Source organism: Mytilus californianus, unplaced genomic scaffold (assembly GCF_021869535.1).
Source record: "Mytilus californianus isolate M0D057914Y unplaced genomic scaffold, xbMytCali1.0.p SCAF_3, whole genome shotgun sequence".
Lineage (NCBI taxonomy): Eukaryota > Metazoa > Mollusca > Bivalvia > Mytilida > Mytilidae > Mytilus > Mytilus californianus.
In genome coordinates this window covers 54,519,532-54,533,434 of record NW_026262679.1, presented here as the reverse complement: position 1 = coordinate 54,533,434, position 13,903 = coordinate 54,519,532, and the positions used below count along the sequence as shown (strand labels likewise).

General features: G+C 32.5%; 1 protein-coding gene across 1 annotated transcript; it reads left to right on the top strand.

Annotated features, from left to right (window-relative positions):
- The first annotated feature begins 1,282 nt into the window (after positions 1-1,282).
- LOC127734901 (E3 ubiquitin-protein ligase TRIM71-like) lies at positions 1,283-12,172 on the top strand. Its single transcript, XM_052244932.1, has 2 exons — positions 1,283-1,410; positions 9,922-12,172. The coding sequence occupies exon 2, from the start codon at positions 9,949-9,951 to the stop codon at positions 11,629-11,631; it is 1,683 nt and encodes a 560-aa protein (XP_052100892.1). The 5' UTR covers positions 1,283-1,410; positions 9,922-9,948; the 3' UTR covers positions 11,632-12,172.
- The last annotated feature ends 1,731 nt before the right edge of the window (positions 12,173-13,903 follow it).

Genomic DNA, 13,903 nt, shown 5'->3' with positions numbered 1-13,903 from the left:
ACAAATAATAAGAAATAAAAGAGAATGAAAAAAAAAACACGTGCTGATGAATTTATATACAAAATGTTTTAGGATACGTATAAACCAATATAATCGTTGCATCTTTGTATGAAAAATGCTATTTTTGTACATATGTATGCTATGAAATTATTTTTCATCACAAAGTAAAGCTTCCTAAGTGTTAAGTTTATACGAGTATCGTTATTTGCCCATGAGCTCTCCATACTCTCTACATGTAAAAGAATCTCACACTTCTACTCTTTGTAAAGGATTCGCGGGTAACGAAGTGCACTGCAAAATTATCCCATTTTTCCAGTGTTGGTGCATTTTTTCTCTTACTAATGACCCGCTTTTAGAAACCTACATCATATTTATTGTTTAATTTGTTAATTTCGTCCTGAATATATAAGAAATATTTGCCACTGGACTTTAAATAGTAAAACATTTTTAACATTCATACTGTTTTTGTTAACGATTGCATTGGACTTGCTGTGACATGAAATCGCGCACGGAACTATGGGCTCTATTTAAGGAATGACTGTACTATTTTTTCTGTCTATGAAGAAATAACATCAAAAATGTGGTGCACACTGAATAACCCGCGTAACATTTTTGAGGTTATTTCGAATAGACAGAAAAATATTACAGTCATTCCTTATGATTTAATTCCAAATTCCATTTTTTAAGGAGTAAATAATTAAAAAACGATAGACAAAATACTTTCAGCCAATCAGAAGACGTGTTACATCCAAAATTAAATTATTTTACTATAATATGTCACTGTTGACAACCTTACAACAACTGTCAAAATGAAGAACCTTAATAACAGAAACTTTTCTTTGATTGATTGTGATATTTTCTTGGATGTGAGGACATTTTTCTCTCATGTTCAACTGAATACTTCATGTCCTTTCTATGCCAACTCATATCGTAAATAATCGATATCTTATGATATTGTTGTATGTAGAAAACCATATTGTCCATATTCATGTGACTGATAAAGTTCTTATGGAACAATAATAATATTTCCCCGTTCCTTGTTTAGGATTTTTTTTTAAATTTATGGACAACTACAACTTTTGTGAAACATTTCATTATATCTCGGCGACACTTTTTAATTTCCTATTTACTTTTTTATTCCAGCTTTAAAAGGCAACTATTTTAAAACTTTTTTTATATTGGTATTACAATCATTTTTGATATTGCTCGAGTATTTTTTTCACACTAAGTATTTTGATTGACATCTACTTAACCGGTTTGTTCGACTTCCTGTATGTAAGCATCCTTCCTTCCTTATTACATGTAATACAATCAGTACAATATGTGTTTATTGTGATCAAAATATTTTGTACATACATGTAATTGCACCAATATTATATATACTCCGTGGAATATCAACAGGGAATACAGGTATGATTTGATTAATAGAATTACAATTTCAAATGTCTACTATAGCGAGTCCCACAAGTAAAGCCACTGACTGTTCGCAAACCTTAAATTCTAAATTAATAAAAAATTAAATCAAATGATTATATATCGTGTCCGTTATATCAAATGCCTATATAAATAAATTATCGTGTCCGCTTTATAGGGCATATCCGCAACTACGACATATTTTTAATTTTAATAGAAGCGTAATTGTGTAAAACCAAATGTTGAATGCAAACAAAAAATATATTATCAAAGCTTTAATACTATAATTATGAAATTTTAATCATATGAGATTTTTAAAACATGACGAAATTAAAATTTCCAAACTTATTTTTGTTAACTGATAATTTTGGAATGCCATGCTATTTAAGTTTACATTTTAATGTCCTATTCCAAACCATATTCTGTATTTAATTTGAAGTTAAGTTTCTTTTTTTCCTGGATGGGCCTGCTACCAATTATTCATTGGCTATGTACAGTTAAACTCAATTCTTTGTCATTAAACTAAAAATGAAACAAAGCATGTGACAAAACATAACAAAAACAATATCAATATACCATTCATCACGACCTACCCTTTTGTAATACCAGAGGGTGGTGATGGGGTTTACAGAATAGAGAATAATGTGCAAAAAGTGCATAATAAAGGGCCCAAAACTTGAAGAATACAGAAATATATGGGAAAATATAAAGAATAGAGAATAATGGGCAAAATTTATAAAGAATAGAGAAAAAAAACCTAAAAAATAAAGAATACTGAAATGAAGGACCCCCATCCAGACCCTCATACTAAGCTTAGTAGTTTATGTGATTTAGTCCTGAATGTGGTTTCAGTATCTCACACTAAACGTTAAGCAAGCAACAATCACATACGAATTCATATCTGCAAGATAAATCATATACTTTTATAAAAAGTCATAATAACTACAACCCAGGATTTAAAATTTCGAGAAGATTAGAATAATAAGAATATCCACTAAACCTTATTACTATTTAACTTAAAAATAAAGAAAAAAAACATTTTGCTGTAGAAAAAAAAGCATCCTTGTTTCACTGTGGATGCAAGTTTCCAAAATGTTTCATTTTTGCACTTCAAAATAAAGGAATCAGTTAATAACTAACCGAATTATTATACATAGATCTTCCATTTTCGATTTTCTTTTTCTTTGATTCTTTTTTTTTTTTTTTTTTTGCTATGTATACATCTGTGTTCTGTGTTTTCTTCTTCTTTAGCACCGGAACTTATTTGAAATATTTTCCCCTGGACGTTAAACAATCAATCGATCTCCTCTATTTAAACGTTACGTTTGTTTTTTCGGGGAAGGGGAGGTCTTGGTTTTTTTAAAAGGTGTATGAATCTCTTTTAAATAACAGCTATCTCATGTTAATAATAATTTGCAAGTGTCAGATTTTCAGCAATCAATGATACCCATGATTATGACTAAATAGCTTGCTGTACAACAGAAAGAATTCGACGACCAAATGACCGAGTCCAATATAATAAATGTTATTTCCAAGTTTAATTTAAAAAAAAGTATTTAATCAATTTAGGAATAAGTGTACCACAAAGCGACCAATAGATGTAAACAAATATCATTTAGACACAGCTGTCTAATTTTTAATGTTTACATTTGGTATTAACATTTTAAGGTGATCAATATTACTAAATCTACTTCTTATCTGGTAATTATTAGGGAAAATATGATTTGGTAAGAACTTTATATAATTTCTTACTTTTTAAGGTTAAATTTCCTTTTTAAAAGAGAGGCGAAAGATAACAATGGGACATTCAAACTCATAAGTCGAAAATAAACTGACAACGCCATGGCTAAAAAAGAAAAAAGACCAACAGACAAACAATAGTACATAAAACACAACATAGAAAACTGAAGACTGAGCAACACGAACACCACCAAAAACTGAGGGTGATCTCAGTTGCTCCGGAAGGGTAAATAGATCCTGCTCCACATGTGGCACCTGTCAATTGTTTGCATAAAAATAAGGAAATGTGGTATGATTGCAGATGAAACAACTATCCACAGAGTACATATGATTAGATGCAAGCAACTATAGGTCACCTTACGACCTTCAGCAATGAGTCAAACCCATCATATGCTGTCAGCTATCAAAGCCCCAGGCATGATAAAATTTCAAGGTGGAACAATTCAAATTAGAAAACCAACGGCCTGATATATGACAAAACAATAAACAAAAACAATTATGACAGACAGTAACCAACGACAACTACTGAATAACTTGCTCCTGACTTGGGACCGGAACATAAATAATATGACGGGTATACCATGACATTATTTTAGGGAACTCAACCCTACCCATAATCACGGAACAGTAATGTAACAGCAGAACATAAGAATAAACGATAACAATCAGTTGGAAATTGTTTGAATTGTTAGATTGGCACGAATCACAAAACAACTAAATACAAGACATGGTGTACCGATATAAGAGTTCTCACAGTACAGTAACTACAACAACAACAACAACAACAACAACAACAACAATACTTTATTTTAAGAGGGTTACACAGTTAGCTATATAACTAATCTTCCCTGAGGCCCTCATTATAAAAATAAAACAAAATGCAAACATATACATTGCATACATTAGTATAAAAAGACAAGTATGATAATAATGTGCAATACAACTTGATAAAATGTTATGAAAAAATAAACGTGATGACAAAATCAGTTTTCAATATTTTTTATAAAGCTAGGTTGATTTCAATAAATGATCTGTTATTTTGTATTTGAAAGAATTAACATTTATTTGTAATATTCCTTAACGGTATTGGCAAATTATTCCACAAGAATAGTCCAGAATACATAAAAGATTTTTTGAACAATTCTGTTTTTGGTTTAGGGAGTATGAGGTCTCCTTGAATAGCATTTCTCAAGGGGTATGGATTTCTGTCTGAAACGTAATGAAAATTGTTAGTAAGATATGATGGTGTGTCATTTTTGATGCACTTAAATGTCATCACAATTTGTGATATTTTATTCTCTGTTCAACTGTCATCCAGTTTAAGTGTTTGAATAAGGGCTCGGAAGGAGCGAAAGGATCTATTTCTAGTATTAATCTAGCAGCTCTCTTTTGTAATTTTAATATTCTATTTAAACCCTCACTGTTACAACTACTCCACACTATACAACAATAATCAATTAGTGGCAAGATATAACCATTATAGAATAATTCTCTGCAGTCTAGATTGAGAAATTTCTTAATCTTTAATAGTAGATATAGCCTAGATGAAATTTTTGAGCAGATCACATCAATTTGGTTTGTCCATGTGAGGGAACTGAAAGCTAGTTCAAAGTCAAATACAACTAATATATAAATCATGTTCTCTCAGAATATAAATCAATCAGTACACATCCAAAGGTTTTAGTGTAAAGACGTCATAAACAGACAGAGAAATGCATGTCCTTCTGCAATGGCAAACTATAAGACAGGATGTAGAACCATACGTAACTGTAGTTTCCTTTGCGCATGTTTAGCGTAAAAATACATGATCATCCTAAAACTGTTGAAACTTATAATATATATAAGTGTCCGGGTCATGATCAAAAGTGCAGTCAAATAATTATAAAGTAAAAAAAAACCCAAATCATAAGTAATAGACCTTATTTTGGACAAATGTCCAACAGTGTCAGCTGCAGAGGACTAAATATTCACTGAGAACTTTGAAAGTCAATCAATTTTATTGTTTGTTTGCTTCACTTGATTCGTACAGATTTAGATTGTCGTTGAAGTATAATAAGATTTTCAAAATAAATATACCCTCGTTTTCTAACCTTTCCGATAAATATCTTTCTCATTTTTTTTAATTCATTTACTGTCTCTGTATTCAAAATATGTCCGCAATTCATACTTGTAAATTATTTCTATCCACATTGATTTTAACAAAACAAAAGCAAGTGAGGTTGCTCCTTTTTCATATTTTACTCAAAAGTAAAAGTACATGTACGTCTATTTTTGCAATTTGAATTTATAAGGGCACGTAGTTGAAGTTAACTTGAAAGTTTATGTCCACTTTTATTTTCCTTGGGTCGGGAGATTAATAAAGAATCAATCCATCAAATGAGATGGCCAAAGAATGGATCGTTATGGAATTGACATACTAACTTTAGTTTTGCGTATTATGTAGACCCCCTTAACCTGCCTCCCGGCCACCTTCAGAAAAAAAAAAACTGAAATCAGAAGTTAGGGTTAGAGAATATTTATGATAGACATTAGAGTTAAAACAAAGAACAGTGACGCAGTGTTTGCTGGCAGACGTCATTACACATTGTGAAAGATTCCGCGAGACAATCATTCAATTATACAATTATTCTAAAATGTCATTTCGGGATATGTCTAAAGTTCCTTGTCTGAGTAAATAGAGGACAACATTAACAATACAACCCGTACGAGTTGAGGTTTTAATTTCATTTGTACCAATTTTGATGACAGTAATGATCACTACCACAGTAAATTCTTTATGTGAAGTGTCCATTGCATATGAATAAAGGGAGAATTAGGTGAACACTTCATTTAGACAGCAACCAAATGACACAAACAAAACAAAAAGACATCCCGTCCATTCGTACGTGTTTCGCATGTTTAAAACATAAACATTTTCATTTATAAAACGTTCACTGATATTTGTATTTCGTAAATTGTATGTTTGTTATAAATAAGGCCGTTAGTTTCCTCGTTTGAATTGTTACACATTTTTATGTCGAGCCTGTTATTGCTGACTATACGGTACGGGTGTTTCTCATTGTTGAATGCAGTACGGTGACTTAAAATTGTTTAAATCTACATCATTGGCTCTCTGGTGGATAGTTGTCTCACCGGAAATCGTACCACGTCTCCTTATTTTTATATTGTATTTAACTTTTGAACTCGTTACCTCGTTTACATCTCGTTTAAAAATATCATTGAAAGTATACGATTGAATGAGAACTCATAGCCAGTTTTATCTAGTTTTGTTGAATTTTATTCAGATAATAATAAGCAACTCATGAGCCTCTGGCCTTTGTTAGTCTTGTATATTTTTTTAAATTTTGGTTCATTTATATGTTTCGGAGTTTAGTGTGACGTCCATTTTCGCGGTACTAGTACACATTTTTGTTTAGTGGCCAGCTGAAGTCCGCCTCCGGGTGCGGAATTTTCTCTCTGTGTTGAAGACCCATTGGTGGCCTTGGGCTGTTTTTTTGCCAATTGGTCGTGTTGTTGTCTCTTTGACACATTCCCTGTTTCTCTTATCAATTTTATTTTTAAATGTTTTTATACCAGATGTATACTACTCCTCAGGAGTTGGGTGTTGGTATTTTTAATTGTTATGTTCTATATTTTTAGAATTACCGGAATCTTACACCCCAGTTCTATTGTTGTATTTCACAGTTTCTATTTCTGAAACTAGTGTTATTGAAATAGATCTATTGTTACGAATAACAATGGATTTTGACACAGGGTGTGACGAGCGGGGTTTCTGGAAACCCCTGCTTCTACATCCCGAAAACACAGTCCATTGTTATTCATAACAATATGAAATGTTTTTTTTTAATAGCATGAACATAAGAGATTACGAATAGTGTTCACTACAAGATGTTTCAAGACATATTAAAAAAAATATATTCAGGAAATTCCAATAGCGGAAAGAATCTTTAGCATCTATTTTGAATAAAAAAAATCATTTAAATACTTCTTAGCTTGAAGCTACAATTTTAATCCCAAGTGGCAATGTCCTAAAAAACATACATAAAAAGAACTTTTATGTAAATTATACATTAAAACATATAGTTTACATTTGGACTAAGTATTAATCATAAAAATAAATTTATTAATGTTTGGATTGTTGAAAATAATGATGGCATCCAGGGGCAGATCCAGCCATTTGACTCTTCTGCCAAATCCAACGCCTGACTCAAATGTCGTCCGTCTCATACCCGTCCATATTGACAACTGCATACAATGAGCATGATGTACTTTTCTTTTTTTTGTATTAAAAATGCACAATATGGCCAACCTTGACCTGCTGATCCATATTAGCACATGGATTTAACGGGAATATGCAAAACGGCAACTTTGACATTTGTAAAATCTACTCACTTGTCAACGTTCGAATGAAGACCTTCAAAGTAAAGTTACTAGTGGGATTTCATTTAAAAAAAAAAAATTCTTATTAATCATGGTTTGATATTGTAAAAAAAATGCTATCCCTTCTTTTTATGACAACCAATAAAAATAAATCTGTTTCACGTCAATTTAAGCTGTAATTTCAGATGATTCGTAATGATCTTTTGATAATGTTTAACAATGTGAATAATACTAACAAGTGTCGACTCAAACTAAAGACTTTAAAAGTCTTTTCCGTTAACCACATGGCATTAAGAAGTTAGAGCAACGACTAGTCGGTTCGGAGTCATAATAACGTGTCCGAGTATGTTGACATGTCTTCCCAAACTGTTACCTTGTAAACTAGCACGTTAAAAATTCCGTCTCAGCATTTTGCTCTACAACAAAACAGGGTTAATATTCATATTGCATTGCCATGTTCTTGTCCTGCATATGCATTTACTTTGCCACTGGATGTTAAACAGTTATCCATCATTGTCCAATAAAAATGTAACTGCCTTCCTCATTTAATACAGTATGACGGGGGCAAGTTGTATGTTATGATTAATGAAATAGATTAATTCACAGAGAATGAATTAAAAAATAACAAATGTACTTTTAAAGTCCATGGAAGTGTATCTAGTGCCAGTAACAGGACATTCATAGTTACGATCAATTTCGCAATGAAGGCAACTCACACATTGTAGTTCACCCTGACTGTCTAATCCTACCCCTTAAAAAGTGTGTATCAACTATTTCCAATAGCGTGTGCGCTTTTCACGCTTTGGAAAACGGTTGGCAATTGTGGATGTTCCTTACCGGTAGGTACCTGTTGTTCAGTGGTTGTTGTTTGTTGATGTGGTTCTTAAGTGTTTCTCGTTTCTCGTTTTTTATATATTTTAGACCGTTGGTTTTCCTGTTTGAATGGTTTTACACTAGTCATTTTTGGGGCCCTTTATAGTTTGCTGTTCGGTGTGAGCCAAGGCTCCGTGTTGAAGGCCGTACTTTGACCTATAATTGTTTACTTTTAACACATTGTGACTTGGATGGAGAGTTGTCTCATTGGCACTCATACCACATCTTCTTATTTCTATATATATATGATGAAAGAAATGAAAATGACTTTCACATTCGCATCGCAACTTCACGCACTTTTCATCGAATGAAAGAAAATGAAAACCTGATACTGGTTGTATTCGACTTGTTGATATTTTGAAAGTGTCATCAGTTTCTGCCAAGGTGATAGTTACGTGACATTCTCTTCAGCACTCTATTGTCTTTCTTATGTAGCAGTTGTCTTGATAATTAAATTATAACCTCGAAACTAATACAATTAACTATTTCAATTGATACAGTCGGTGATGATTTTGCGTCAATAATGTATGATAGTATAATGGTAAATTGCGTCCAATAAGTGTTTCTAAAACAAAATCACTTTTGTTTTTTCCTTGCAATGGAATGTGTTGGTATGGAATAACTAGAGGTTTGTACTTTCAAGTTATAGAGGAATTCTTCAAATTACTTAAACGTGTGAGTCTATTAAAATTTAATATTTAGATTTATTTTAAATACAGAATTAATCAAATTGTTTTTAATTCGTAACATTTACAAAAAAGATTTAAAAATTAACTTTTAGTTAATCCAAAATGATTCAAAATGTTATAGTTCATACAGTAACATGGTAATTTTTGGTTGATTTTTCAAATCTTTCATAGTGTATGTGTTCTGCATTGTATAAATGCTGTGCTTGACATATAGTTTGTACAATCTAAACTGAAAATTTGGATCGTCGCTGCATTGATGAACCACAAGGTGGACACTCAGTGAAAGAATTGTCCACGGCTGGATAAAAAAGTATTTGTCAGTTTTGTAAAGATATGATCTCGCTTTTTGAATTATTTCAAGTAATTGTTGAGTCATAGTTCTGCTACATTTTACATTTTGCTAATAAAATTGTCATAAACTATGAAGCTCGCTAATGTTCTACATGAATACAAACAATAGTAGAATGGTTTATACATGTTATAAGAAGTGTAAATTCCAAGAACTGTACAAATGAAAAAGGAAATTAATATAATATAAAACGGAAATACACAAAGAGTTAAGTTTCATACATAAAAAGGATAGCAGGAATTACATAAATAGATAGACATACAACAACAGAACACACCAATCACAAACAACCGACACCGCCTAGAAAACAACGACAAACAACAACGAACTTAAATGGGTTAGATTAAACAAGTTTTTCCCTATATCTTCATTCCTTTTTGCCTACCTACATTTTTGAAATCAAAGAAAAATCTGTATCTTAATTATTTTGGTTGATAATAGAAGGTTTGTTTTAATTGATAACATTTTGTTTTCTAGGACACCGTACATGCCAAGGCAGACTTGATGGAATCTAGACAATGCGAATCGTGCCTGCGTGAGGACGCCAAAGTTTGTGCAGAATTTTATTGTTTTGATTGCGAAGAACCGCTGTGCAGTGCCTGTTTGAAAAACCACAAGAAAAATAAGTTCTTAATGAGTCATCACACTGTCGATCTGGATTTCATAGACATTTTTCCAACTTCAACATTATCTAAAATTACTCATTGTGCTAAGCATGGCGATGGAAGAGTAGATTTGTTTTGCACCGACCATGAAGCTTTATGCTGTCGCCATTGTATGACAGAATCGCATAGATCATGCAAATCGATACTGCCGATCGATATCGCATCCCGAGAGATCAAATCATCACCTTTGTCGTCCATGCTAACACAAGATTTAACATTGTTTCTGCAAACTTTGAATACTTTAATTACAAATAGAGAAGAAACAGGAAAAACTTTCGAAAAAGATGTTGAAGAAATTAGAAGTCAGGTGAAAAGTTTCAAAGGACAAATAATTGATCACATTGATCGTCTTGAAAAATCAATTATCGATAATTTGCAAGATTTCTGCGAAGAAGAAAAGGAAAGTTTACAACACGAAAAAGATGACTTGTTAAACACGCGAAAATCATATCATAAGAGCAAAAGTGATTTAGACGTTGTTTTACAGCATGGGTCAGATTCCCAAATTTTCTTATTTGCACATAACTTAGCACATCGACTTGCAAAAGACGAAACTCTTATTCAAAACAAAGCAATGCTGTTTAAAGACATAAGTGTAGAGTTCAAACCAGAAAATGGATTACCAGACTCAATTCACTCGATAGGAACATTGAACATTTGTAAACAACCTTGTCTATTAAGATCATTCTCACAAAATAGACGACAAGCACAGGTGATAACAAGACCTGTTGAAACCAAAACTCAGTTTTTGTACAGGTCTCAAATAGACATTTCTGTTTCAGAAAATGTACAAATTACTGCTATCGCTGTAACCAATGACAACCGACTGATTTTATGCAATCGCTATAGCAACCGTTTGCTTGTTTATAGCGACAGTGGGAAATTTTTGCAAGACTGTACCGTACTATGCAAACCATGGGATATCGCCATTTTACCGGGTGGAAATCGAGGGGTGGTAACTCTTCCGTTGGAAAATTCTATACAGTTTCTTAACATATCGAACATGACCACGGACAAAGAACAAATAAGTATCCATAACAAATGTCATGGTGTCGCAGTGGTGTCGGACTTTATCGTTGTTGGGGCAAATAGAGAACTATACATTCTGGCAATGGATGGAAGCATCAGAACACGTGTTCAAGTCCCCGGTCAATTGATTTATTTTCTGCATGGAGGAGACAATAATTCAGTGTACTATACAGACTACCATTGTGTCTATCACGTTGGTCTTGACGGTGAAGAAATATTTCGATACGATAATCCGGACTTAAAAGTTCCGGAAGGTATAGCAAGAGACAACCAAGGATATTTGTGTGTTATTGGTCGTGGCTCACAGAACGTGCATCGCGTTGGTGATAATGGGCGTGCTATTGACATCGTACTCAATAGGGATGATGGTGTTGTTTTGCCTTGGGCTATCACATTTAACAATAAGGGAACAAAAGCGTTTATTTCTACACACGATGGAAAGTGTATATCAGTGTACGACATTCACACATATAGAAAACAAAAGGGAATGTAAATTTACTATATTTTATGTGTTTAGTATTCGAAACATTGCTTTTGAAGCCTTTGATTTCACGATATAAGTAATAGTATTGAAAGAAAGATTAAAGTTGTGGTCTGAAGTCAAATAATTATTTTCCAAAAGGTTTCATTTTTCATTTTAAATATAGCTGCCCTATACTGAAACAGCGCATTGGACTATAATTATTTAGCAATAATTTAATTTTGAATGTAACGCGTCTTCTGATTGGCTGAAAGTGTTTTATCTATCAGCTCATAGACACAATTTTGTCATGTGACCGCGACGTCATCAACGTTTTTATCATTATTTACTCCTTTTTAGAATTAAATTATAAGGAATGACTTTAATATTTTTTCTGTCTATTCGAAATAGCATAAAAAATGTGGTGCACACTTTTAAATAACCTGCTACGCCGGTTATTTAGTGTGCACCACATTTTTGATGTTATTTCTTCATAGAAAGAAAAATTATTACAGTCATTCCTTAAATATAAGTATGTGTGCTAATTATTATCTAAATAAACATATAGTTACTGACTTTGATTCCATTGAATGATATATGACAAGCAATAGCTTTTCTAAAAAGCTTGCCGTTTTTTAGCTTATTATGTTGAAAATTGTTTATTTTTTGCTTTGTAGTTGCATCCATTCAGAATATTGCTCTGCATATATAAATTGCAATTGGGTGAAAAAAAGTGGAATAGAGGAAAGACCAATATAGTATTTTAAGGGTTAGCATTTTCTGTTTGTGTGTGGTCATTTTTAACCCATGGAAAGAACTTAATTTCTATATCACTTGCGTTTTTGCCTGTACTAATTTCGGCAAACTTTTTATGAATCAAATTTTCAGCAGACATGTAATTTTTCTCTCTGTTTAATCAATATCTTTCATTAGTTGTCCCGATAAACCAACTCGCAAACGTTTTAGATCACAATGAATCTTTATTATATCTGAACTAATTGTCCCTTTATCCTGCTTAAGCAGGATCCGGTAGTGTATATGAGAGTACATGGTTCCTGCGGGAAATTGTTTAAGGAGAACATCGGTTTAAATAGAAATAAGAAGATGTGGTATGAGTGCCAATGAGACAACTCTCCATCCAAGTCACAATGTGCAAAAAAATTAACCATTATAGGTCAAAGTACTGCCTTCAACACGGAGCCTTGGCTCACACCGAACAGCAAGCTATAAAAGGCCCCAAAATGACTAGTGTAAAACAACTCAAACAGGAAAACAAAAGGTCTAATCTATATAAAAAACGAGAAACGAGAAACACTTAAGAACCACATCAACAAACGACAACCACTGAAACAGGTTCCTGACTTAGGTCAGGTGCAAACAAATGCAGCGGGTATAAATGTTTTAACAGGCGCCAACCTTCACCCTAACCTGAAATAGTAGTGTAACATTACAACATAGAAAGACACACAATAAAATATCAATTGAAATGGCTTATCTCAATCAAAAAGACATATTAACAAAAACAAGGAAACATACACTGAACGAATAAATTTGATCTATGACACAATGTCAAAAAGACAACTATAACCTTAGACAAAATGGCGTTAAATAAAATAACGTACACAGGTAAATTTAAATATAATAATTTTGTTGTTAGGAGTACGGAAATATTTTTTACAAAATGAATAGATTTGTTGTTCATAGTACGAGAACAGCAGTGAAAATTTATCGTCATACTAAATACAAAGTCTGTTCTGAAAAAAGTCGACAAATTGGCATGTTATGATTAAAGTAAATACATGTGTGGCTCTCTGATCGTTACTTTCTGTCTTTATATTGGTCTTTGTGTTACTTTTTTTTTTGCTTTGTATCAATCTGATGCGTCACCAACCCCTTTTCAACTCGTTTTTACAGATAGTTCTTACATAATTGAAAATAAAGGATATGGGGTATTTATCCAGGACACAAAATCAGAACATGCACAGCAAAACAAAAAAAAAACAAAGGACCAGCGTGTTTATTGATGTATATTGCGCTTTAACACCACTGTCCCAGGTTAGGGTTGGTTGGACGCCCGCAAACATGGTTAACCGGCCCGCCAAGTTCGCTGTGTGCCTCTGCCAAAATCATGAGCCTGAATTTCATTGGTTGTCTTTTGTTGCAGTTTATTATATTTGCTTTTCGTTTATAATTGTTTTGTGCATAAATCAATATAGCATTTATTATTAACTTATACTTGAGCTTATTATGCTTGAAATATTTGCCACATGACTTAAAGCAAACCACAATGAATCAATATATATAG

What these genes read in the sequence shown, in the direction of transcription:
- LOC127734901 (XM_052244932.1), top strand. Translation starts at nt 9,949, where the DNA reads ATGGAATCTAGACAATGCGAATCGTGCCTGCGTGAGGACGCCAAAGTT.